This window comes from Microcaecilia unicolor, chromosome 1 (assembly GCF_901765095.1).
Source record: "Microcaecilia unicolor chromosome 1, aMicUni1.1, whole genome shotgun sequence".
In the NCBI taxonomy this organism is placed as follows: Eukaryota; Metazoa; Chordata; class Amphibia; order Gymnophiona; family Siphonopidae; genus Microcaecilia; species Microcaecilia unicolor.
The window spans coordinates 162,362,166-162,389,906 of NC_044031.1; the positions used below are offsets into that span (position 1 = coordinate 162,362,166).

The following is a 27,741-nucleotide window of genomic DNA, read 5'->3' on the forward strand; positions in this document are numbered from 1 at the left end:
GTTTTGCAGAATGCAGATATGAGTGGCTCTCTTTATAAAGTCACCAGGTGTGTGTGTGTATGCTGCTGGTAACTTGCATAACTGGCCTGGATTTGTATGTGTACCTGGCATCTAAAATTTCTCAAGGGACTTAGTGCTTGTTTACTGGCTGAGAACTGCCACCAGGGTGTCTGGACTAAGTGAATTCAGAGATACGAAATAGAGAATCCCCAGGCAGCTCATGGTTCTGAATCACAGGCTTGATTCTGATTGAAGCTGGAAGCACAGAGGAGCAGAAGGAAACTGCTGATCCTGAGAGAGCAGGTCAAATGAAAATTGGTTATGACTTAGACCAGCTACAAAGGAAAGCCTAACGGGTCATGAAACCTGCAGGGTTTGCTTCTCATCAGTTGTATTTGTGAGAATATATTCATACCCTCCTTCAGAAGGTTCAAGGACTTTCTTCAAACACACTCTGAATTAGTTGCCATTTTATGTGGAGCAGATGAGCATGGAACTTGACTTCTCTGTTATTCTGCAGGATGTGCTGACATATCATGTGCTTGTCATCATTAGCCATTGCAGCTGGACTTGCTTGGTTACAGGCATTTGATCAGTGGCAAAAAGTATGTCCTAAGAGGGGTAATTCATATTTTCTTCTAGGAACTTGTCCAAACCTTTTTTAAACCCCTTCTGGCTTTGAGTGTCGTCTTTTCTACCTGTTTGGCCACCTTAAGGTCATCAGACACAATAATCCCCAAGTCCCGCTCTCCTTTCTTACACAGAAGTTCTTCACCCCCTATAATGTACCATTCCCTTGGGTTTTTGTGTCCCATGTGCATGACCCTGCATTTCCTGGCATTAAAACTTAATTGCAAATTTTTGGACCATTCTTCAAGCTTTGCCAGATCCTTCCTCATGCTATCCACACCTTCTGGGGTGTCCACCCTATTACAGAGTTTTTTTTATCATCCGCAAAGAGACAAAACCTTACCAGACAGCCCTTCCGTGATATCACTCACAAAGATGTTAAAAAGAGCCGGCCCAAGGACCGACCCTGCGGTACACCACTTGTAACATCCTTTTCCTCAGAGCAAACTCCATTTACTGCTACCTTCTGTCTCCTTCCATTTAACCAGTTTTTAACCCAGTCAGTCACTTTAAGTCCCATACTGAGGGCATTCAGTTTATTTATAAGTCAACTGTGTGGAACCGTGAAGCCACTCAATTGAGGGTTTTCATTTGTGTTGAAAAGGCTGGCATCTCATGTTATGTCTGCAGGTGGGCTCGCTTGGTTGTGGTATGGGAGAGTATCTTCTTTTTTTAGATGGTTTTCTTTATTCACTTTTTTTTTTTTAATTGGTCCGGGGTGGTTTTCTTTTTGATCCTATTCTTTTTATTGTGGACCTTGAATTATATTATTTCCTTGATATACATAATGTATTTAAAAAATTTTTTTGTATGCTTGGTGGTCTATATCATAATTCAGTAAAGAGTTATTTGACACGATTTAACTGTCTGGAAACAGCTCCTGGCTGGTTAAATCGCCTGTTAGAGCCGACTGGTCACTTTCCGCATCACTTAACCATTTGGTGTAGAAGTGAAAACGGGCTATTTTGGGGGTGTTCTGGGGACAGAGTCAGCACTTGGCTGTTAAGTGCTGATATTCAGAATTGATCAGGCCAGGTTAACCGCATAAATAGGACCACATAAAAGTCAGTCCTATCTTTATACAGTATCCCACAGCTGGATAAGTGCTGAATATCGCAATTAACCGGCTATGTGTTAGCTGGCTTCATAAAGCCAGAATTTCAGGCACTGGCAGTGGTCAGCAAAACATTAATCTCTGCCAGCTATCGACCCCCATATGTATAAAGTGTGTGTGTGTATATATGTATATGAAATAAATGGTAATGGAGAGAGGTCTGTACATTTACACTGTTTAAAACTAGGCTGCACACTGACCTGCAGATCTGTTTCTTGGCACAGGTGGGATGCGGTATCATCTCTTGTCCCCAGAAGACAGGGAGGAGCTGGTTGAGGGCACAAGGCCACGAAGGAAAAAGCATGACTACCGCATCGCCTTATTTGGAGGGTCACAGCCCCAGTCATGTCGATACTTTAACCCAAAGGTAATTGTTTCAGAGCATAATCTGATTTGGTAAATGGATATTTTCTGTCTTCAGTGTATTTATTTATTAGGATTTATTTACCGCCTTTTTGAAGGAATTCACTCAAGGCGGTGTACAGTAAGAATAGATCAAACATGAGCAATAGGCAATTACATCAGTAAAAGTAGTCAAGTAACAATGCAAAATATGGCATGGTATACTACTTCAATTAGTCAAAAAATTTTTCCAATTGTCTGGAGTGCAATAATATACAACAAAATACAAAAATTCACTCCTGCTGTATGCTCTGTAGATTGATGCAAAACCATGAACTATAATGTATAATATATATAGAAATCAAGTAGCCTCAATCTCCTGACGAAGATTGCGAAACAGTGGGTCCCTTGCTGTCGGGAAATCTAGCAAGATAAAGCGAGTGAGAGCAATACCTTTCAGTATTGCCCACTCTGAAACTATTCAACTTTATAACCGGAGCTACGTGTGATTTAAAACATTGAACATATGAATTGAACTTTTCACTTGTCGACAACGTGGATTAAGGACACCTCAGATACAGAAGAGACAAAACTATCCGCGTTTCAAGATAAGTGTTTGTTTTTGAATACTAGAGTGGATTCTATTAAATGAGTCCATTATTCAAATGTGTTTCTATTTCAAAAAAAAATTTTCACACTATTAAGAGGTTTTTGAAGTAATTATATAAGTTCTTTTCTTCCATTTAGTATTCTCTGTAGTGTTGAGCATTAATCTGGACTTCTTAATAATTAACTGAAATACTCCACTTTCCGTTTTTTTGGTTCACAGGGCCTTTTTCTCCCCAAGATAGGGAGTTTTTTTGGCACTTGTGGGCTTTTTTTCGGAAGGGAGGAGGAGCCTATGATGCTGGCCAATTCAGTGGAGTCCTAATTTAAGGTTCCCTGGGCTATTGAGGCTACTTGATTTCTATATATATTATACATTATAGTTCATGGTTTTGCATCAATCTACAGAGCATACAGCAGGAGTGAATTTTTGTATTTTGTTGTATGGTATACTACTTACAATGACAACACAATACGTAATAGAACATTATAATTGGTAGTGAAGGGTAAGGCAAAGTTGTAGCATATAGATGAGTAAGAAAGTAGGAAGAATTTGAAAGTAAGGTGACTGATTTGAAGAAAGCTGCACATGAGGTCAGAGAGATGGTTAAATATTATCTCAGTTAAAGATAGAAGGCAGGAAATCATATTGCAAATACTACAGCTTTCTCTTTAATAAGAATGAGAACTAGCTCACACTTTCAGCCTCATTTTCTATAGAGTATCTGCCCTTGTAAGATTATTTGTATGTATCTTTCCCTCTACCCCACCCAACTTCCACCACAAGAACGACATTTGTTTTCTTTGTTTTGACTTGGCAGTGATTTTTCCTTCATCATTGTCGGAGGGGGGGGGAGGCTATGCAGCAGGGTCCTTTCTGGAACCTTGTGTTATGGGTTCAAATTCTGGCCCCCAAGACCTGTGAACATTGCTTCTGCCACATCCCCAAGCCGACTTGGGGGTACTGAAGAACCAGTTGGGGGATTGACTCAGGGACTCCCTGCATAGCAGTGCACAGTACTTTCACTGAGCTGTCCCACCACAGTAACTTTTTTTTTTTTTTAGTAGTTTATCTTATAGAATTTAAACTTCTGCCAAAGAGAGTAGAGCACCTCTTGACCCCCTGGCTCGGATGTCATGCGACTCCCAACAATTAGAATCCATTTTTATTTATATTTCCTATAGGGAAGCCAGCCTGTTCAGTTGAAATTTCAGGTAGGTTTAGAGCATATTGTGATGTCAGAGGATTTTGAAAGCTGCCTTGCCTCTGGTTAGTAGTCACAACCCTATGCATATTTGTGTCTTTTTAAAGGTTTGTACTTAAATGTAAAACCAGTGGTAGGATCAGAAGTACCTTAGAACCAAGAGAATTGCCAGCAACCCCTCAGTATCTCACCTGCATCACCCATAGTCCTTGCCATACTTTATAGTACCAGTTCACCACTGATGCATTATTGGGCCTAAGATATGAGAAATCAAGGGGGATGGGGGGATTTCAGGTAAATGTTTCTCCATCCACAGTGTTTTTCTGACTTAGAAATATGTAAAAGCATGTGGTAGGATCATCATGAAGGAGGGAGGAGCATGTGCTCTTGCAGTAACAGCATCATTTTTGGTGTCAGCATTGGGGCCTCATTCTAGTGCATAAATGTTTTAGCTGCGCACAGGGAAGCAGTGACACCTTGTGTACTGTGACTGAAGCTACTGATCACAGGGTTTGAGCATCCTTTGGAGAGCTAGAGGTAGAACTCCTGCTTTAGTTCATTGCTGCTTTCCAAATTTCAAGCAGATGGTGAGCTCTGGATATTACCCTGTCTGGCGACTTAAGAGTTTCAGCTGTACATCATTCTGTTTTTTAAACCTATATACTATTCCCCCTCCCCCTTCCAGTTTTTAAACTATAAATAAACATTGGGATCATTGTTCAGCGGGAACGAAGGATCAGAGAGCAGGCAGTGGTAGCTGCCCTCTGTGTGTGTGTGTGTGTCGCTCTCTCTCTCCCCCCCCCCCCCTCACCCCACTGTGATCCCAGCAACATTCGCTATAAGCTGCACCCTTACCTGGCTGCTTTCAGGACCAAACTGTCGCTCTATAAACTGCAAACCGTATTGTGGATATCCTGAAAGCCTGACTGGCTGGGATGTCTCCAGGACCAGGTTTGAAAAACACTACTCTAGTCTTGGCAATATTTAAAATCAAACGCAATTCTGGGTATCCAACAAAAATCGGTTTCAAATTTCAAACAATGTTGAGTCAACCATTATGAAACCACACTGAAACAGCTCTGCAAAGGAGCAAGACGTAGAACAATCTTTTATATTCCACTCAACCAGCCAGTTCAGAGCAGATTACAGAAAGAGAAGGATCAGTACTGTAAAAAAAATAATAATAAAACAAATAAATACATACAAATACTATAAAAACTAATAAAGCAAAACAATCATACAAAGCAAAAACAAATTTCAGCAGCTGTTATAAATCATAACATTTCAAAGAGTGAGGAGTTAATAACTAACAAGGACTGACCAAGTATTTGTTGAACAACCAAGTCTTTAAACTGTGTCAGTCATGTAATTGTTAATATTGCGAATAACAGATGAGAGTCGATTCCAGAGTTCCAGACCTTTGCCTACTAATAGTCGTTCCATAGTTTTCAATTAACCAGTTTTGTTTCCACCATTGAATGCAAACTTCGAGCAGGAATATAGAGTTAATCAAGGGCTAAAGCCATAAAAACAAAAAGCAAAACCTTAAACTCTATTCTAGCTCTTCAGGGAGCCAGTGTAACCGTATCAAATAAGGGGTCACATGGTCAAATCTACCACTTACTACTAATTTTGCTGCAGCACACTGAGCTGCTTGCAGCCTACAAATCTGTGTCTGTGAAAGACCCATAAAAAACAGATTAAAATAATCCAGCGTGGGGAGAACTAGAGATTGAAGAATCCCTTTTAAACTGGTGCTCTTCAAAATATCTTTAGTCTCCTCAACAATTTCTGCTTAAAGAAACGTTTCTGAACAACAGAAGTAATATACAGATCCATAGATAATCCCTTTTAAACTGGTGCTCTTCAAAATATCTTTAGTCTCCTCAACAATTTCTGCTTAAAGAAACGTTTCTGAACAACAGAAGTAATATACAGATCCATAGATAATCTGGAATCAAGAGTGAATTGTAACAATTTAATATCTGATTTCAACAAAACTTCCTGCTAATTTGGATTTATTTGAGGTATTGTCTGTTGAGATTTTCCCACCCATAAAGCATTTGTTTTAGCAGGGTTAATTTTAAGATGGTTCATAGACAGACATCCAGATGTAAATAGAGTGGGAAACATTAATGATAACAGTGTATACTGTGAATAAGTCTGAATGCATAGGAAACAAGAGAACAATATCATCAGCATAAGAAAAATACTGAACTTTTAGAGATTGGAGTAAACTTCCTAAACCACTAAGGTAAATGTTTAATAAAATGGGGGAGAGTGGAGATCCCTGGAGAATGAATACGCTCATAGGTGAATAAAAGCTTGAACTGAATGGAAAAGCAGATAGGGAGCCAAAGTAGTGATTTAAGGGGAGGGTCATAGTTAGAATTCAATTTTTGCTTGTATCCAGAATACTCTAAAAGTCATTCTACCATGGGCTATGTGATGGCGATATGCAGATGTGGTTGTTGGGCTGAAAGATGTCATTGAAGTAAGACTTGCCTCTGTCCTTCTCCCTACCAACCCAAGAAGAGATCTGGAATGCTGTGGCTGTATTTTTGTTTTTCCCAAATTGCCACCACATCCACAGGACCCTACTCATCACAGCCAACAGCAATGGGAGTAATTAAAAATGTATCTGGGGAAGGGGCCGGAATGGCATTGAGAGCACACAGTGGTGTGAATTCTGGGAGTTCTCTGCTGTGGCTGGTGGTCTGTGTCCTGAATAAGGCAATGGAAGGGGAAGGCACAAACCTTTCCTACCTCAACATGAGGCTCTTTACTATGCAACCCTGATTCTCAGCTTTGCCCTTGACCCTGATAGAAACTTGGTATGGAGACACTATTTTCACCATCACAATGCTTTGTGTTTGGGGCAAAGTGTATTAATTTTTCCCAATTTCTTTAGAGCCACACAGATGAGGCGCAACACATTTTTTTGGCTCTGTGTACACAGGTTTTAGCTATAGGGACAAGTTTTTACCTTCAGTTTCAAATCTGAGAATAATTTGTTTTCTTGAAGGTCAGGTCAATCTATCTGGCTTAGTGGTTTCTATCCCATTTGATTGAGGAAATTGCAAGTATTTGAATCTCATGTTGTGTTCTGTATTTTCCTTTTTTATTTTATTTTTTTATTTTACCGAGGGGTTCTCCAGCCCCTCAGGTTGCTTTCCTTGTTCGTTCACCATCCCCCTACATTTTATTTACTTCTACTTGGCCTGATGGTTGTTTTGCTTGATTATTGCTGGATTCTTATGTTTCTCTGTGACTTCTCATTTTTTTCTGTATTTCAAGTTGCTTGAAAGAAATTTTTGTAAACTATATAAAAAGAAAGTTTAAAAAAAAAAGTTTCTGCTGCTTCTTTTCCTTCACACCTGACTGCTCGTCTATGGTGGGTTTTTTTCCCCCAAAGCTCAGCAACCACAGTGCCTTAGGCTGCTGCTCCTTTCCTTGCAGCTTGGGCAAACGTGTGCGCTGCACAGTTAAAAGCGCAACACTCCAGTCCTTGGCTTCAGAATACACACATTTGGTCTTTTATTTTTCCAAGTGGGCGCTGTGGGTAAAACAGCCTGTACATGTGTATGCTGTTTACTGGAATAGGTGCAGTTTTTCCTAGGAGAGGCGTTTGGAATTACATTGCATGTTATAAAAAAAATGCACAGATGTGTGCAGAATGTACTGGTACATCTATACAAGCCTCAGCAGGCAAAATGGTCTGCAGCTACTTTCCTGGAGATAATTTTAGTTTAAATCTGTTTATTAAACTTTGGAAGTGATACAGATACAATATGTAATAGACGAGTAAAACAACTGCTATGATTACAGAACAACATTCCAAGTACATTTTTGCCATAAGAAAAACCTTCCTCCCCCCCCCCCTCCCCGAAAACTACAACTACATTTTTAAACTCCAGTAGTACCAAACCAAGAAATGTTCAGTGTTGCTTGTAATATCAAGATCACAAACATACACTAGATATCCACCAATAAGTAGAAGCAATTATAACAAAACAGGAATGGATGACATGAGGAGCTAGGTTCTTATACTCCACAGTGGATTTGGTCATTGGATTATGCATCTCCTAAAACCCAAACTACACCCTTTCCCTGCCAGGATGAAAACTGAAATCCCACTCCCCCTCTCAAAAGGGGGAGGGGAACCCTCTAGTACTAAAGTAATGGTAGCAGAGGAGTTCCCGTCTCCTAACTAAGATATTACATCTAAAGAGAATTAAGAATAAAACTACATGCCTTATGGACTAGTGAAAAGACAGAAAGAAAAAGCTTTTTCCTTTTAACAATGAGTTTAGCTTGTCTTTGCTCCAGCACCATAAGCGCATGAAATACAGATCCATGCTCCAAGTATAATTTTTTTGCCTAGTGTCCTGAAGATAATTTTATGAAAGTGCTTAAAGAGCACTTCTGTAACCAGGCACTCATCACAATTTAATTGGAGTGCTTTTTTGGTTGTGTTTTTAGTCTATAAACTGCTTTATAGTATCAACACTGATAGGCGGTATAGTAAATACCAAATAAGAAATGCTTGTGCGTGTAAATGGCAGTAAACTGACTTGGGATTATTTTGTAAGAGTGTATGCAGGCGACATAGAGTGTAAACACAAGGGAGCATTCACATGGGTAGGGCTTGGGTGGTGCTCTCTCTTACATCCGCAACTTACAGAATACATTGTTATTTGCGCCCTTGCTGCATTTTGGTATCTGCAGTTAAGGCAGGTCTGTGGGCGCCTAAATGTTGTTTGTGCCAATGCTGGGTATGCTAGAAACCAAGTGCCTAGATACCATTGTAGAAGGCCATTGACTGTTCGGCATTGGGGCACCTGCAAGGGGGTGCTCAGTTCCAGAATTACCCCCATAAAGAGCATAAGTTCCCTTTTTTAAAAATCTTGTGCACGTATCTGCTGCATATTAGATGGCCTTTTCATAAAATAACTGTAAAAACTACATAGAGGGTAAAATCTTGTATTTTAAAATACTTTTCAGAAATTTTAACACAGAGACAAAAGCACCCATTAGGATTGCTATGTTTGTCCATATCCAGGGCTGTGGCTGAAATTTGTTTGGGAGACTGATGATGACGTAAATGCCCAGCAGGTTTCAATATCCAACATCAACCAAGACCAGGAAGACAGGGTGGAGGGGTAGCAGTATTGATTCGGGATACAATCAAACTACGCAGAATATCCATCCCCCAGCTACATGGATCAGAATTTCTTTTAATCCAGCTTGAAGAGGAGAAGCCAGTCTGGCTGCTCATGATTTACAGAGCACCTCGTAACAACACATTATCTCTGCAAGAACTCCTAGACCTGATTACTCAAGTGACCCTGAATTACCCTAGGCTGGTGATCATGGGAGACTTCAATCTGCACATCAAAACCCCAGATACCACCACAGCTGCCTTTCTGGACACGATGACAGCACTAGGATTTACACAGGTAATTCTACAACCCACGAAAAGGGTCACATACTAGACCTGGTATTCTACAAAGGGGTGGATATCCCAGAATTCTGGGATAACAGTATTGAAATAACACCCCTATCATGGTCAGACCATTTTCTAATTAAATTCTCCCTAAGTGACCACCTGAAACAAATGGCACCTCCCAGAGTTTGGAAGGAGATCAGAGACAAAAAAAAAAAGCTGACTGCTGAGAATTTCCTAGAGGCCTTGGACTATCCGCATATAGATGAAAAGACAACAGTGGCAGAACAAGTTGACATCTGGAATACACACTTAGCCAAGACCTTAGAGAAAACAGCACCACTAAAAAAGGTCTTATGCCCCACTCACAAACGCTCACCTTGGTTTTCTCCAGAACTTCGGATCCTTAAACGCGAAGGACGAAAACTGGAAAGGAGATGGCGCAAATCTCACCTGGATGAAGACAGGCTAAACTGCAGGAAGCACATGGCAAAGTACCGCCAAGCCTTAACAGCAACCAAAAAACAGTATTTCTCTCAATGCATTACACAGGCTTCCAGTTCAACCAAGCAGCTGTTCAGTATAGTAAACAGCCTACTGCAACCCCCACAACAAAACCAGCCTGCCCAGTCTAAATTGAACTGCAATGATTTTGCTGCATACTTTGCCAACAAAAGTCTCCACCAGGATTTACAGGCAATCCCACCCACTGCCCAACCAGTCCACCAGGGGTTTACAAACTCGCCCCCTCTTAACAGAGACAGATGGAACACTTTTAACCTAATGACAGAGGAGAGCCTTGACAAAATCCTAAGAGACCTTCGACCAACTACCTGCTCCCTCGATCCCTGTCCATCAAAGATAGTGCAGCAGGCAAGTAAGGGCCTTATAAGAAGGCGCCACAAAAATTGTGAACACCTCGCTTTCTAATGGGCATTTACCAACAGCATTAAAAAGGGCAGTGGTTCGCCCTCTGCTGAAGAAAAACAACCTTGACCAGGACAAACTTGAAAGTTACAGGCCAGTATCCAACATCCCATTTCTAGGGAAACTCATAGAACAAGCAGTCTGTGTTCAACTTAATGAATGGCTAGAAAAGTGTAACTGGCTAGATCCATGTCAATCTGGATTCAGACCTGGTTATGAAACAGAAACGGTTCTCATATCCCTGCTAGATGATCTTCACAGAAACCGAGACAAGGGATTTGCCTCAATATTAGTACTGCTAGATTTCTCAGCAGCTTTTGACACTGTGGATCATGATATCTTGCTAGCACGACTGACAGAAACAGGTATCAGTGGAATAGTACTTGCCTGGTTCAGATCCTATCTACCAGACAGGCGGAGTACCACAAGGATCGATACTGTCACATATTCTGTTCAATATCTACCTCAAACCACTAGCTGAGCTGATTCGGTCAATGGACACTCAGTTCTACATCTTTGCGGATGATGTGCAGCTACTCATACCCATTGAACCTAACTTACCTACAGCCTTGAATAAACTGATTACCTCTCTAACATCAATTCAAGAATGGGCTAAACACAACAAACTTTGCCTGAACCCAAGTAAAACTGAGCTTTTCTGGGTCCCTAACACAAGTGGATACATACCTGACATCAAAATCCCTTTTGGGAAGTATGAACTCCCCCTCAAATCACATGTCAGAAACCTTCGAATACAGTTAGATTCAACACTTACTCTGATCCCCCAAATCCAAGCAACCTTCAAGAGCTGCTTCTACTATTTGCGACAGCTACGCTGCCTCTCCCCTTACATCGAGAAGGTAAATCTTATCCCAGCTGTGCATGCCATGGTAACATCAAGACTGAATTACTGCAATGCACTATACAATGGTCTGACTACAAAGGGACTGCACCAGCTCCAGTTGATTCAGAATGCAGCAGCAAGACTCATAGAAGGTTGCAAGCAACGTGACCATATCACACCATTTTTGCAAAAACTTCATTGGCTACCAGTACAATACAGGGCTAAATTAAAAACTGTCTGATCTTCAAGGCCCTGAAAGGAAATGGCTCCGAGTATCTGAAGAATAGGATGATCCTCCACACACCGCCAAGGACACTAAGGTCCTCCCAAGGACTTTCACTAACTACACCCTCTCCAAAAGACATTACATGATGTGATACCCGCAAGCAAGCCTTCTCCAGAGTAGCCCCCACACTCTGGAATGCATTGCCTGAAAGGCTGCGCTTAACACTACTACTACTACTATTTAGCATTTCTATAGCGCTACAAAGCATACGCAGCACTGCACAAACATAGAAGAAAGACAGTCCCTGCTCAAAGAGCTTACAATCTAATAGACAAAAAATAAATAAAGTAATCAAATCAATTAATGTGAACGGGAAGGAAGAGAGGAGGGTAGGTGGAGGCAAGTGGTTACAAGTGGTTACGAGTCAAAAGCAATGTTAAAGAGGTGGGCTTTCAGTCTAGATTTAAAGGTGGCCAAGGATGGGGCAAGACGTAGGGGCTCAGGAAGTTTATTCTAGGCGTAGGGTGCAGCGAGACAAAAGGCGCGAAGTCTGGAGTTGGCAGTAGTGGAGAAGGGAACAGATAAGAAGGATTTATCCATGGAGCAGAGTGCACGGGAAGGGGTGTAGGGATGGACGAGATACTGGGGAGCAGCAGAGTGAGTACATTTATAGGTTAGTAGAAGAAGTTTGAACAGGATGCGAAAATGGATAGGGAGCCAGTGAAGGGTCTTGAGGAGAGGGGTAGTATGAGTAAAGCGACCCTGGCGGAAGATGAGACGGGCAGCAGAGTTTTGAACCGACTGGAGAGGGGAGAGGTGACTAAGTGGGAGGCCAGCAAGAAGCAGATTGCAGTAGTCTAAACGAGAGGTGACAAGGGTGTGGATGAGGGTTTTGGTAGAGTGCTCGGAAAGAAAGGGGCGGATTTTACGGATGTTGTAAAGAAAGAAACGACAGGTCTTGGCAATCTGCTGGATATGAGCAGAGAAGGAGAGAGAAGAGTCAAAGATGACCCCAAGGTTTCGAGCTGAGGAGACAGGGAGAATGAGAGAGCCATCAACAGAAATAGAAAACGGGGGGAGCGGGGAGGTGGGTTTGGGGGGGAAAATGAGAAGCTCGGTTTTGGTCATATTTAATTTCAGGTGGCGTTGAGACATCCAGACAGCAATGTCAGACAAGCACGCTGAAACTTTGGTTTGGATGCAAGGTGAGATATCAGGGGTAGAAAGGTAGATTTGGGAGTCATCAGCATAGAGATGGTAGGAAAAGCCATGGGATGAGATTAATGAACCAAGGGAAGAAGTGTAGATAGAAAAGAGGAGGGGGACTAAGAACAGAACCCTGAGGTACGCCTGAGTGAACACTAAAGGTGCGGAGGGAGAGGTAGGAAAAGAACCAGGAAAGGACAGAGCCCTGGAATCCAAGTGAAGATAGAGTATCGAGAAGTATGCTGTGATCGACAGTGTCAAAAGCAGTGGAAAGATCAAGAAGAATGAGGATGGAATATTGACCCCTGGTTTTAGCCAGTAATAGGTCATTGGAGACTTTAGTAAGCGCAGTTTCGGTTGAGTGCAGAGGGCAAAAACCAGATTGTAGTGGATCAAGAATAGCATGTGAGGAAAGAAAATCAAGGCAGCGGCGGTGAACAGCACGCTCAAGTAGTTTGGAGAGAAAAGGAAGGAGGGAGATGGGTCGGTAATTAGAGGGACAAGTAGGGTCGAGTGAAGGCTTCTTAAGGAGAGGTGTGACCACAGCATGTTTAAAGGCAGCAGGGACAGTCGCAGTGGAAAGTGAGAGGTTGAGAATGTGACAGATAAAAGGAATAAGAACAGGAGAGATGGCATTAAGAAGGTGGGTGGGAATGGGATCAGAGGAACAGGTGGTACATTTTGAGGAAGAAAGGAGAAGTGTAGTTTCCTCAATAGTAACTTCAGGAAAGGAGGAAAGGGAATGAGGGGAAGGAGAGAGAGGGGAACGGACTAGTGGAGGGAGAGGTGGTGAGGTAGAGAAAGCAAGGTTTATCTTTTGAACCTTGTGAAAGAATTCAGCAAGGGTCTGAGGAGATAATGAAGGGGGAGTTGGGGGAGGGGGCACCTTGAGGAGAGAGTTCAATGTGGTGAAGAGAAGTCGAGGATTAGAGCCAAGAGAGTTGGTCAGTTGGATATAATAATCCTGTTTGGCACGTAAAAGAGCAGATTGGAAGGAGGTCAGCATGAACTTAAAGTGTAAGAAATCAGCAAGGGCCCGAGATTTCCGCCAGAGGCGTTCGGCGGAGCGGGTACAGGAACGTAGGTAGTGAATATTAGAAGTCAGCCAAGGTTGGGGTTTTGTACGCCTTACAGGGCGGGTCATCAAAGGTGCAAGAGTGTCTAAGGCAGAGGATAGAGTATTGTTGTAAGAAGAAACAGCCTCATTGACAGACGTGGATGGTGCCACAGTAGAGAGGAGGTTTGAAACATGGGAGGATAGAGATGAAGGGTCAATATCGTGAAGATTCCTAGATAAATTAGATAAGATAGGACGGGACTGGGAGCGAGGAGATTTAAGTGTGAAAGTTATAAGATGGTGATCAGATGAGGGAAGATCAGAGGGAAGATCAGAGGCAAGGAAACTAGTAGGTGAACAGTTGGAGGAGATGAGATCAAGACAGTGACCATTTTGATGAGTGGGGGAGGTGGAGCATAGTTGGAGATTAAAGGAGGACGTTAAAGCGAGTAACTTGGAAATATAAGAGTTGGAAGGATCATTAGCAGGAATATTAAAGTCACCAAGGATGAGAGAGGGGGAGGAAGGATCATGGAAGAAGGCAAGCCAGGCATCAAAGTCACTGAGAAAGGATGAATGGAATTTATGAGGGGGACGATAAATGACCGCTATTCGAAGAGGCAGAGGAGAGAAAAGGCGGATAGAGTGGACTTCAAAGGAGGAAAAACAGTGAGATTGAGGTGGAAGAAGGGGTTGAAATCTGGAGGAGGGAGAGAGAAGTAGTCCAACACCGCCCCCACGGCCAGCAGGGCGAGGAGTATGTGAAAATAGATAACCGCCATGGCACAGGGCTGCGACTGAAGCAGAGGGGCTCTACTTCAGGAAGCAGGCGAAAGCTTGGCTCTTCAACCAAGCCTTTAACGGAAGAAGTAACTAACTTGTTAGTCTCACTCACACACACAAGGATTGACTTGGGCTGCACATACTGCAGCGGGACCTGTTTATCCACTCGTACCCTAGCTTGGATAATATTTAGCCATCTCTCTGACCTCATGTGCAACTTTCTTCAAATCAATCACCTTACTTTCTAATTCTTCCTACTCTCTTGTTCATCTATATGTTACAACTTTGCCTTACCCTTGCCTTACCCTTCACTACCAATTATAATGTTGTATTACATACAGTGGCGTACCTAGCATACTTGACACCCGGAGCTGACCTTTTTTTAACACCCCCCCCCCCCCCCCCCCCCAATGAAAAAATTATTTTTAGCAATAATCATGAAATGAGACAAATGGTCAGAAAAGAAACAGACATTGAACATGAACATTTTCTTTTATTGAAACTTGAAGACGTAATCATCATGCCAGTAAAAACAAACATAAAATAAATATTACAATACAAAAAAGGGAAAAAGTACAGGATTAATACTTTTTAATTACATTAATGTATTTTTTGAAAAAAGATGTTTAAAACCTACATATTGGTCTGTTGCAGTAATGAAGAGCAACATTATAGTTTCTGTTTTCTAGCCTTAACTTCTGTAAATTTGTCAATGACTTCATCAAAATTGATCTCCTTTGCATATTCATGTTCAATGGACAGTATAGCCAGATTTGTCAATCTATCTTCACTCACAGTTGATTGAAGAACACTTTTTATTAATTTTAATTTTGAAAAGTTTCTTTCACATGAAGCAACAGATATACATATAGTTAGGAAAAGTCTTAAACATAAGGATAAGTTTGGCACAGATTCATAAAAATCCCATTTCACAATAACTTCTAGAAATTGCAATATCGTCCATGTCTTCGTTTCTTCAAGATTGATTCCAGCAGCTTTTAAATGTCTCCGCAGTCAAAAAATTTCCACTAAAGTTTCTTCACCAGAAAAATCATCATAAATTTCAACTATATTTGGTAAAAACTTCCGAAGTTTTTCTTCTTCTTCAAAAATCAGAGAGAATGGCTGAATGATAGCAAACACTGACATTATTTGATCCATTGCTTTAGAACGAGTCTCCAATTCTTGGTGAAAACGATCAAGGCATTCAAACATAGCCCTTTTGATTTCTTCTGGCAATGTAAGACCAGCATCTCTTGCTGTTTCTCCAGGCATTCTTCTTCGAAATTTGATTCTTTTTTTCAATGGCAATGTCCATTTCCTTACATTTTGTTGTTGCATAGTTAATGGCCTTCTCCACAATTTCTGTGCGCTGATCTTCAAGGATCAATTTTAAAGCTTGCATTTTCGCTGTACATTGCTCAAGGCTGATTCCGGCTGTTTGCAAATATTTTTGTGTCTGATTAACCTCACCTGAAACTTCACACCACAGAAAAAGATAACTCAGAAAAGAAAAATCGCACACAGCAGGGAGCAAAATCTCAGCTGATACTCTTGTATCCACATTTTTCTTTTGGATCACACAGTACTTCAAAGGTAGAGATTAACTTTTCAAAATGTGTCTTTACTGAATGCACAGCTTCATAATGAGCACTCCATCTTGTCTGGGAAAGTCTTTTTACTGTTACACCTACATTCTGCAGCACTTCCCATCGATGAGTTGATGCTGAAAAGAATGAGTAAATTGTTTCCAATGTTCCAAAAAATGTTACACATGAAGAAACATTTCCGCAAAGGTTCAGAGAATGATTTGCACAAGGCACAAATAAAGATTTGGGATTAATTTCTTTGATTTTTGCCTGAACACCACCATGAATACCAGCCATAGTTGCAGCATTGTCATATCCTTGACCACGACAGAGGTTTATGTCCAGTCCATCACTATCCAGTTGTTTCAAGATCTGTTCTGTGAGTTCAGCAGCAGTCTTCCCGGACTTTATTTCAACTTTATCATCTTCAATATGGACATATCTGATCACTTCACACATTTGATCAGTGTGTGAAACATCAGGAGTGCTATCAAAAAGAATTCCAAAGTATTTTGCTTTTTTAATATCTGCCACTGTTTTTTCTTTGACATAATTTCCCAGATGATGAATGAATTCATTTTGAATTTTGGGAGATAAGTATGAAGTCACTCTCCTTTCAGAAGAAACAGTATGATTGAGTTTTACAGAATGTTCCTTCAAAATTGGGTCATAATTTGAGAGTAATTCTATCAACTCCAAAAAATTTCCTTTGTTTGCTGATGACCTATCCTCTCTGTGTTCTCGGAAAGGAAGGTTTTGTTTCGCCAAAAACATGATTACATCCAAAAGACGATATAAAATGTCTCTCCAGTGTTTTCTCTCTTTATCCATTTCCACTTGATGGATTTTATCAATAGTTTTTTGGAGTTGCAGTTCCATTGCCAAGGTCTTCCATTTTTCTAAGCAGGAGAGATGTTGTTCAGATAGCTCATGTTCAGGAACTTTAGGATTTAACTTCCACCAGTTTTTAAAGCCAGTTATAAAAACTGATGTTCCAGCTTTTGTCTCATTATCTGCAAACAGTCTACAGCAAAAACAAAACAAACAATTTTTTGATTTTGAATAAGCCATCCAAGTTCTCAATACTTTTTCACCCTTTGGTAAAGATTTATAAAACCATGGAGTTGTTAAGTGTCGACTGCCTCCTTTGCTCTTTTTTCCTTCTCGTTGAACTGCAGAGAAAGGTCCATCTTTATTCTGAAGAGGTTCACTTCCCCTTTTAACCAGATTAACTCTCAAGTCATCTGGAACCGGTATTGGCCAAGAAGCGATATCAGAATAAAGTAAAATATCATTTGTTGCCATTTCTTCAAACTCTTGTTGGTCTCTACTACTAGTGTCTCTTTCTTCTCCATTATTTCTTTTATCCTGTTGATGTTGACTCTTGCTACCAATTCCTTTCTCTTCCTCATTATCAGTGCTTATAGATTATGATGATTCATTGTCATCTTTCAGCCCTGTGTCATCTGAGTCATCTTGTGTTGTTTCTAGTATAGGTGCTTTGGATGCGCCACCTTCTTCCAAATTTTCATTACCTATATGCGATGTTGAAGGCATTACATATTTCAACATAGATCCAGACATTGCTTCAATCGCCTCTTCTTTTGCTTTTTTAATTTTTCTTTGTTGTGCTCCACTGAGTCGATGTTGTTTCATGTTGGTATCCCACCTCAAATTTCTTTAAAAAATTAAGAATAAATATGAACCAGCTGGTGGAATGATTTCTAACCATCAGCGTATACCCCCTCTCTCTCTCTTGCCCCTTTCCATCCAGCATCTGCCTCCTTTCTCTGCCCCTTTCTATCCAGTGTCTGGTCTGCCCTTTCTTCTCTCATTTCCAGCGCCGTCCGCCCCTCTGTCTGTCCCCTCCATTCATCATCATCATGCCCTCTTTCTCTCCCATCCAGAGTAGTGTTCTTGCCCCCCACCCCCAATCCTTCCTTTTCACATTTTATGACCCCCCCCCCCCCTGGCTGCAGCTTGCTGCTCTTGTCAAACTAGCAGCAGCAGAAAATGCAATGAAAATTTTTTTATAGTCAATTTAAATAAATAAATATTAGATCGCGCCACGGGGCCTAATTACCTGGCTGCTGGCTGGAATGGAAGTGATCCAAGATTCTTCTACAGTTCTGCCGATGATAGACTGGTGGCCGGCAGGGGTGGAGGAGTGCACTAGCAGTGCAGGAAGCTGGAAGGATGCAGAAGGCACTAGGTCGTGGCTGCAATGAAGTTTGGTGGAAAAAGAATTCTTTGGTCTAAGCCTTGCAAAATCCGTTATGCAGAAAATGGAAATTTGCATTTATTATTATTATTATTATCATTTGTATAGCGCTACCAGACGCACGCAGCGCTGAACACCTGACACAAAGAGACAGTCCCTGCTCAAAAAAGCTTACAATCTAAGTAATACAGACAGACAAGACAGTTACGGGTGAGGGAAGTAATGGCTGAGAATGAAGTAAGGGACAAAGGGGAGGGCAATTGAGTATATCTAGGAGCTAAAAGCAGCAGTGAAAAGGTGGGTTTTTAGCAAAGATTTGAAAACAGGTAGAGATGGGGCTAGACGTATAGGTTCAGGAAGTCTATTCCAGACATAAAGTGCTGCGAGAGAAAAGGAGCGAAGCCTGGAGTTAGCAGTGGAGGAGAAGGGGATGACAACGACAAGAGAGATTTGTCCAGTGAATGGAGTTCACGGGGAGGAATTTAGGGAGAGATGAGAGTGGAGAGGTAATGGGGGGGCAGCAGAGTGGAATGGATGCATTTAAAGGTCAATACAAGAAGTTTAAACTGTATAGGGCTGCAGAGAACACTGCAGCGGTGCAGCCAATGCTGGGGGCGGAAAACGGGAAAAGGAACCATTTTACCAACTGGCAGAATAAGTCTGTACCATATTAGAATTTGTTTTAAAATATATCAGTACACGGAGACGGAGTACAACTTTAATTACCTAAGATTTCAACAATAATTGTTAATTAGTGGTGATCATCTGAGTGACAGTATAAAATTCTGTTGAACCTTGGCCTTGCCTAATTTGACCCATAATAACAGTAAAAAGGATTAGACCACCCACGTAATCAAAGAAACCAGGCCAGCCAAAACTCCCAAAAGATCATAGGAGCCGACTCTGTGGGTGCTTGAGCACCCCCAATATTGAAAAAAATTCCTTATGTTTCCAGGGAAGGGTATTTTCATTGGGCCTAGCCGCCTACCACCCCCAATAATTTTAAAAAGTTGGCTCCTGTGCAAAAGATCAAGAGAAAAAGTCTACCGGCTGTTGGAAAAACTGAAAATAAAACTCACTCACTCACTCAATGTTATTCAGACTGCTGCACTGCTCAGCTCAGCTGTTCAACTCTGTGACGTGGGTGGACTCGTGGAGAGAGGACAGGAGTCAGGACTTGGTCGGAGGCGCCAAAAAAAACCACACCCTGAGTAGAGACGTTACTGCTCTGAGTCTGCACTGCAGCAGGAAGCCCAAAAGCCAAGGTGCACTGGCGCGCAGGGACAGGGTGCCGCGGGGGGGGGGGGGGAGGAAGGTGTCATGACGTCGAAGGCGTCAGGACGTCAAGTAGGATGGGCCAAGCCAAGGCGCACTGGCACGCAGGGTGCCGGCAGGAGGGGAGGAAGGCGGCGTCATGACGTCAAGTATGGGTGGGACTTGAGTCGCTCGGAGACTGGAGGGAGGGAGAGAGGAACCAACAACGTGAGCCGCAAAGAAATGTGTAGGCGCGCCGGTGCACTGCAGCGCTAGCGGAGCAGAAGAAGAATCGGATCGGATGACACAAGACGCTGCTGCTGGACGGAACACCCCCCCCATTGGTTGCACCCGGGGCGGTCCACCCCCCCCCCCCCCCCCCCCCCCCCCCCCCCGGTACGCCACTGATTACATATTGTGTTGTCATAGTAGTAATATACCATGCCATACTTTGTATTGTTGTTCGAATATTTTTACTGCTCATGTTTGATCTATTCTTACTGTACACCACCTTGAGTGAATTCCTTCAAAAAGGCAGTAAATAAATCCTAATAAATAAATAAAATACTATGGACCCTGCAACAGTGCACTGTTGGAGAAATTTTCTCTAAGTTTATCATGAAATGCACATACTTAAAGGCACACCGAGCTCACCAAGTTGGATAGCTGTGTTTTTGTTACAGTACATGGTGCTAGTGGTAACCTTTTACAACACTGGATACTGTTTCCTAAGATAGGCAGCTAGTTTCAAATATGGTATGAATTTATTAAAAACTTTTAGAGTTGTAACATTAGGTTCTTTATAACTGTAGTTTTTTTTTTTTTTTTTTGGGGGGGGGGGGGGAAGAGCAAGAATTAAACACCCCCCCAACTAGCAACTGTCTATAGTACCCCCTGCCTCTGCTGTGCTTGGCGTAGGGTGAGGGGTAAGCCAAAGAGCCCATCATGGGAGACTACTAGTCAGAATTCAGCTGACAGACATTAGGGGATTTCTGCAAGGGGGAATTGTATCTCTGCTCTTTTGCAATTCATGTACTTTGTATGCTCTGCACACTGTGTTTTTTTGCTTGTATATCGATTTTTTACATATCCAGTACTGATGGAAGTCTAAGGGGAAAAAAGTAAGTGTATATCTCAGAAGCTCTGTAAGCTGCCTGGGGTCGGTTCCTATAGCTCAGTTGCTTAGGGTCTTCTGTTCTGCCCCCTTCCCTCCCCCCCCCCCAACAGGATTATAGCTGGACTGACATCCGGTGTCCCTTTGAAAAGCGACGGGATGCAGCCTGCGTCTTCTGGGACAACGTGGTTTATATACTGGGTGGCTCACAGCTCTTCCCAATCAAGCGGATGGATTGCTACAATGTCGTAAAGGACAGCTGGTATTCCAAACTGGGACCACCAACACCGCGAGACAGTCTTGCTGCCTGTGCCGCCGAGGGCAAAATTTATACATCTGGTGGCTCAGAAGTGGGTATGTGCAGTTTTGTTTCCTCTCGTTGCTTAAATATTCTTAGATTGTCGCTATTAAAGTTTTTAGTAATACCTTAAATCTCACCCTCACCTATGGCTGGTGTTTCTGTATGATTTGCTGGGAGTGCATGGGGTGGTGGCATGCTTTCTAGGTTATCCATAGAAGTGCTGTGTGCAGCGCTGTGCTTCAGGCAGACAATAAAAAACTTGGGATGTTTGTCAGGTTTTATGTGCAGTCAATAAAAGTAATGTAAGCGCTATGATCCCATTTCTGTCTAGTCATAAAAAGCTGACCAGAGCTGTTCATTGCTGATTAAGTGCAAGTAAATCAGTCTATTATACTTAGTGTGGTCCTTACTGGCAGTGTTGTAAACACTCCAGCATGATTCTATTACGGCAGTTAGTGGGCATAAGAATTCCATTAGCGGCTGACAGAAACGAGGTCCATCATTCATCTTAATGCCGCCCTTCACTGATGCTGCAGCAGGAGTGTTTCAAACACTGTCCACTCTTTGCTGAAAGAAAATCAATTGTGAAGCCAGTTTTCTTCAAGGAAGGGCAGTCTGCTCTCTGGAACATCTTCCTTCAGCTCTGAGTGACTGAACTTATGTTGCTGTGCCAGTTTCCTTCTCTCCGAGCAGGCTTCCATTCTGGATAGAGAGATGTCCAGTGTCTTCAGTTTGGTTTGTCTGGAGTCTCGTATGTCTGGATAGTTAAGCCACATTGTGATTGAAAGTGTGTAATGCATGCCTCTCTGATACCTTCTCCCACTTCTGTATGACTAGGTAGTTAAGAATACGCTAGTGAAAGGATGTTAATTTTGTTTCTGTGGAAAGAAGCGTTGTTTAGCCTTCATGAACCCTTTGTCAATCAGAACTGATGGAAGCTTTAAAATAAATGACTAGATTTCACGTGCTGTTGTAAGTGTATAGATAGAGCCCTTTTATCACCTTGTGAGCAGAGCCTCCAAGAGCCACCTGATGTTTCTTTTCTGGACTTTGGGGTCTGGCTCCATTTTGATTCAATGACTGTTTAAAGAATGCAGCTTCCAAGCCTCAGATGGAGTTATGAATTAGCCTGGCTACCCTATATGTATGACATGTCACAGATCTGTAGTTTACAACGTGTTTATGAATTTTGTTCTGCTGTATTGGGGGACACAATTTCCCTCATGTTGTGGAAGGTCGATGAGTGAGGTACTGATACCACACTGGTTCTCCCGTGGTAGTTGCGGTGGGTGCATGAGGAAGTGCTGTTCTCAGATGATGCTCCTTCTTTTGTCTTTTGGCACATATTCACAGGCGTTAAGCCACAGTAGGTGAAACATTTCCACGGCATCTGCCCTGTACTACTTCTGTGTGTACAAAGGAAAGGGAAATGAGCAAAAAGGTAATGAGCGCAGAAAGGTGAAAAGCAAAGTGGTCCCTGTGCTGATATGGGGGGGGGGGGGGGGGGGAGAGACAAAGCCACAATAGGGAACTGGGGAATACTGTGCATTTTTATAGGGATGCACTATAGTCCTGGAATAATGTGCCTGATGTAAGGGTGAAGGTCTCGTCCAGTTTCCTTTACCCTACGGTTGTGGTGGCTTCTAGCTGTGTGGACAGTGAAGGGCAAGAGAAAGCAGTACAAGATATTAGATTGAGGTCAGCTTTTAAAGGGTTTACTGTGCTTCTGAAAATTCCTCCCTGTCCCCAAGCTGTTCAAATTGACAAGACATCTAAATTTTGCCACTCAAAAAAATAGGTAAAACATAGTTTGGGCAGGGATTAAATGTATTTATTTATTAGGATTTATTTGCCGCCTTTTTGAAGGAATTCACTCAAGGCAATGTACAACAAGAATAAATCAAACATAGGCAATAGACAATTACAGTAATAAAAATATTCAAACATCAATACAAAGTATGGCATGTAAGCTGTTTAGCACAGATTTTCAGTGCTAACCAGGTAATTTGGCTAGCTTAAACTAGGCTTCAGGCTAGCTGGTTAGGTTATGACTGGAGATCAGCTTAAACTATCCAGCCAAAATCTGGTTAGCTAAGAGAGCGAGGTGCCAGAGGCAGTTCTACCTTCATGGGTTTAGAACCCAGAAAGGCAGGCAGCACTTGTCTATATCTAGCTGTCTGGACTAACAATGGAAATGAACGTGGATCTGTTCATGATAAAGTTGGTCTTGGGCAGCTGTTGGAAGTAGAGGTCTCTTTGTTATTGTGTGACTGAAAAGCTGGACAAGAGAAGGGGGTTTGGTATTTTTGAGGGGCTGGAATGTCATTGGGCAGAATAAGACTTCACAGTAATGGTTTCTTGCCTTTCTCTGAAAGGTGAGCAGAGATCTTGCTTGAATAGTTCTGAATTCATCCCAAATTCTGTAGAGGGGCCCAGAGATGCAGAACTCAGTTTTAGCAGCCAACTGTAAGGTCAGCTCAACAAGTAGGATGCAGTGTGATATTGCAGGAGCCATAAGCAAGAAATGTAGAGTCCAGGATCTCATGTGCCCAATTTATATCTGTTTTCAGTACCACAGACCCCAGCTGACTTCTGGATTTCCTCTCACTTCTTTGAAGTTAGATGTCCTTTGACTATTCTGTGCTTTTTCTTTATAATTTGTTAATGAATTTGCCCATTCATGGGTTAGATTGAATTAGATTTAATGATTTGATATACCACACAATACTTAAGTGTCTGAGCAGTGTACAACCAAATTATACATTTTCAAATTAAACAACATCAGCACCGAAAAGCAAAATACATCATATAGTAAAAAGTCAGCTGAAATATTATTGAAAAAGAAATCTTCAGTTTTTTGTTTTTTTTTTACTTTGTTTTTATTAATTTTCAAAAAATTTCAAAAACCACATAGCAACAATAGCAAAACAAATTAGATTCCCATAGTAAACCACAACCCCAAACCAACCTGTACCGCTATGGATTTACAGCCTGTCTCACTAACACAGACTACTCAATAATTACTGTGGATTCTTTTGGATTCATATTAGATAAATGAAATCTTTATTAGAGGAGCTAAAATCTACAATGATTAAGATATATATACAATGATTAAATCATCTAACTGAAAGGAGACAATGATGGTTGGGCAGTGGGGATAGTGCTGGGCAGACTTATACGGTCTGTGCTAGAGCCGGTGGTGGGAGGCAGGGATAGTGCTGGGCAGACTTATACGGTCTGTGCCAGAGCTGGTGGTGGGAGGCGGGACTGGTAGTTGGGAGGCGAGGATAGTGCTGGGCAGACTTACACGGTCTGTGCCCTGAAGAGGACAGTACAAATAAAAAAGTAGCACATATGAATTTATCTTCTTGGGCAGACTGGATGGACCGTGCAGGTCTTTTTCTGCCGTCATCTACTATGTTACTGTTACCTGTAGCAGGTATTCTCTGAGGACAGCAGGCTGATTGTTCTCACAAACCCGCCCACCTCCCCTTTGGAGTTATTTGTCTATTTGTATGCTTTTTAATTTAACTGAAGGGGCACGCTCGCGCGACGGGGGCGAAGTCGTCCGCGCATGCGCTGCTCGCGCCAGAGGACTCTGGCAAAACTTTAGTTTTATGCTTGCAAAATTTGTCGCTTCCTGGGCCGACGCGGATGTCGACCCACATGTAAGAACAATCAGCCTGCTACCCTCTGAGAATACCTGCTACAGGTAAGTATCTTCGCTTTATCTTGTAGGGCAGACTGGATGGACCGTACAGGTCTTTATCTGCCGTCATTTACTATGTTACTATCACCCTAGCATCATGTAACTATGATTCGGATTATTCTTCCCAATGTGCATCACTTTGCATTTGTCCACATTAAATTTCATCTGCCATTTGGATACCCCAGTCTTCCAGTTTCCTAAGGTCTTCCTGCAATTTTTCACAATCCACATGTGTTTTGACAACTTTGAATAGTTTTGTATCATCTGCAAATTTAATCACTTAACTCGTTGTTCTGATTGCCAGAACATTTATAAATATGTTAAATAGCACCGGTCCCAGTACAGATCCCTGCGGCATGCCTATTTACCCTCTTCCATTGAGAAAAATGGCCATTTAACCTTACCCTCTGTTTTCTATTCAATAACCAATTTCTAATCCACAGAAGAACATTGCCTCCTATCCCATAACTCTCTAATTTTTTCAGGAGTCTCTCATGAGGAAGTTTGTCAAAAGCTTTCTGAAAATCTAGATACACTACATCAACCAGTTCCTCTTTATCCATATGTTTATTCACGCCTTCAAAGAAATGAAGCAAATTGGTGAGGCAAGACTTCCCTTGGCTGAACCCATGCTGATTCTTTCCCTTTAAACCATGTTTGTCTATGTGTTCTGTAATTTTATTCTTTATTACACTAGCCGCAGCAGCGCCTCTGACACCAGATACCATGTCTGCCTGTATGGTACTACCTGTCACGACTGACTACATGGCACCAGCTACTGCAGACGTCTGTATGGATACGGCTGTGCACTTCTGAAACTCCTGCTACAGTGGTGGCATGCATGTCTCCAGTTTTGATGGCCACATCTATAGCTGCAGCTACCGCGGCTACATGTATAACATCTCTTGATGTATTTGCTTATGCTGCTTGGTTGCATCGGTAGACTTTCTCTGGTTTTGGTAGCTGTGTGCCTCATCTACTCTGCACAACTATTTATTACGGTTTCTCTGGTCACTCGTATGGCTCAGGCTATGTAAACCACCTACTCTGTGCGATTCTACACTCTAGCTGTTTTGCGTAGCTAACTCAGTAGCACTGGCATTAGCCACCACTGTTTCAGGAAGTCTGTGATATTGTGGTTTGATTCTGAGCCTAATATAGGCTCCCATTTTTGGTTGTCCTCACTGAGTGTCTCATATTTCATGTAATGTCTCAAGGCCTATATGGTCTCTCCTTGCTCTTATGATGACATTTGGATCTTCTTGTCTGAGTAAGCCATTCTGTTTAGACCCCATGAGTCTTTATTCTCAGTGAAGGGTGATTCTTCAATTTGCTTCTGGATTTTCCTGGTTGTCACAAAATTAGGGAAGCACTGTGGTTTTTCAGCTCCGATAGCTTTTTTTTTCTTATATTCCCTTCTCTGGATATTCAACTCATCCAGAATTTCTATTGTAGTTACAGTATTCCCTTCATAGATGTGCTTTGGTCTTAGGCTGTTTCCTTCAAAGAAAAATCACCAGTTGGGGTTGTTTCTTGCTTTATGCATCTCTTCCATTGTCTATCAATGCTGTTTTCTGTTGTTCCTACTTACCATGTGACTCACTTCCTTCTCCTCTTCTATACCCTTTTTGTCTTTCTAGAGTCCTGATTGGTCTTGGTTCTTTCTGCTGGGTTTTGCTGGGAAGGATCTCTCTAAGACTATTCCAGTTTTTCTCTCTTTTGAGTGTTTCAAACATTTTTAGTCCTGCCCTACGCTGGGGACACTGCTTTGCTACAGCCCATTAGTCTGGACTGGTCTGATAGGATGCTATAGAAGGAAAGGTTATGTCTGTCTTGATAACTTTCTTTCCTTTACTCCTGTCAGACCAGTCCAGAATCCCTCCCTAGTTGGTTGATTTTCTTTTGGGTACAAGTTATATTTTCAGATATCACTGATTCTACTTTTACGTTTCCTAACCTATTGTATGTTGCATGTCTCCTGACTCAGTGAAATATCTGCATGTCAGTTCAGTATATGCTGCAATGACTGGTAAGGTTCTGACCAGATTGAGATATTTGGTCTCATTTTCAATATTTTTATTTATTTTATTTATTTGTTACATTTGTATACCACCTTTTCCCACTTAGTAGTAGTAGGCTCAGAGTGGCTCAAATATTGGCCACCAGGTGAATTTTGAGCACCATTGCTTGGCTATTCGAAGTACTGAACATTCTATGCAGCACAGGACCCTTAAGGGGCGAATTACTTGAGAAGTATTTTCATTCTCTGTCTCCATCAGCTGGTAGACAGACAGACAGACACCCATTGGTCTGGACTGGTCTGATAAGAAAAGTTATCAAATAAGACATAACTTTTCCTTTTTCAGTGTTTCCCTTGAAGCTGAACAGTATAACTGCCTCATGTTCTTGAACTTGTCTCTGCTGAAAATTGTTAATTTGTCTATATTTCAGACAGTCATTGAATGTCTCTCTGTCTCCTCCAACCAGCCTTCTGGACACTCCCATCAATTAGGTTTTCAGGATGCCCCCTAACGCTTTAGCATCTTTTTATATAAGGTCTGGAGCTCTTCACTGGCAGGCTATTTTGGTCCATGTAAAGACCAGTTGGTATCACAGAATCGCACACGCTTTTGTGAAAAATTGCCATAGTTATTCGCAGAGCATTTTATGCTCTGTTAGGATGTTTTTGAATCTATCCCAATGAACCCGAGTAGAGGATTTAAAGAAGAAACATTTTATTTAACAGAGGAATACCACAGCACTCTTCTGCTAACTTTTAGGGTTAAAGGACTACAAACGCTACAGGACTTTCTTATGCGGGTTTACACAATCGAACTGAATTGAGTCACTTTTGAAGCGTTCACGGCATGGTAGTCATCTGACTTTGGGTTTCATTGGAGACTCTTTTTGTATTTTAGGGGGGGATATCTTTAGCCTCTGGAATTAGGTGGAGAAGAATATTCAATCAATGAGAGTTAGGATAAAAACATGATGTAATAGTGTTCTACTCATTGTATGTTGTTTCTATGATTAGCACATATAGAATCAATAGATGATAATCCCAGGGGTGTTTTAAAATGGACTTTGAAGGGTCAGTTTGTGGTTAGAACTGTAGTGTATGTAGAGTTTAATAAAGAAATGAGATTAGAGGTTTTGATGGTATTAAA

At 41.8% G+C, this 27,741-nt stretch overlaps 1 protein-coding gene across 1 annotated transcript in view; it reads left to right on the forward strand.

Annotated features, from left to right (window-relative positions):
* Window positions 1-27,741, forward strand: part of KLHL7 (kelch like family member 7) — a 94,255-nt gene that overhangs the window by 51,654 nt on the left and 14,860 nt on the right. Inside the window, exons 7-8 of the mRNA XM_030201796.1 lie at window positions 1,969-2,111; window positions 20,678-20,918. Coding sequence (XP_030057656.1) covers window positions 1,969-2,111; window positions 20,678-20,918 — 384 coding nt within the window. The remainder of the gene's footprint in view (window positions 1-1,968; window positions 2,112-20,677; window positions 20,919-27,741) is intronic.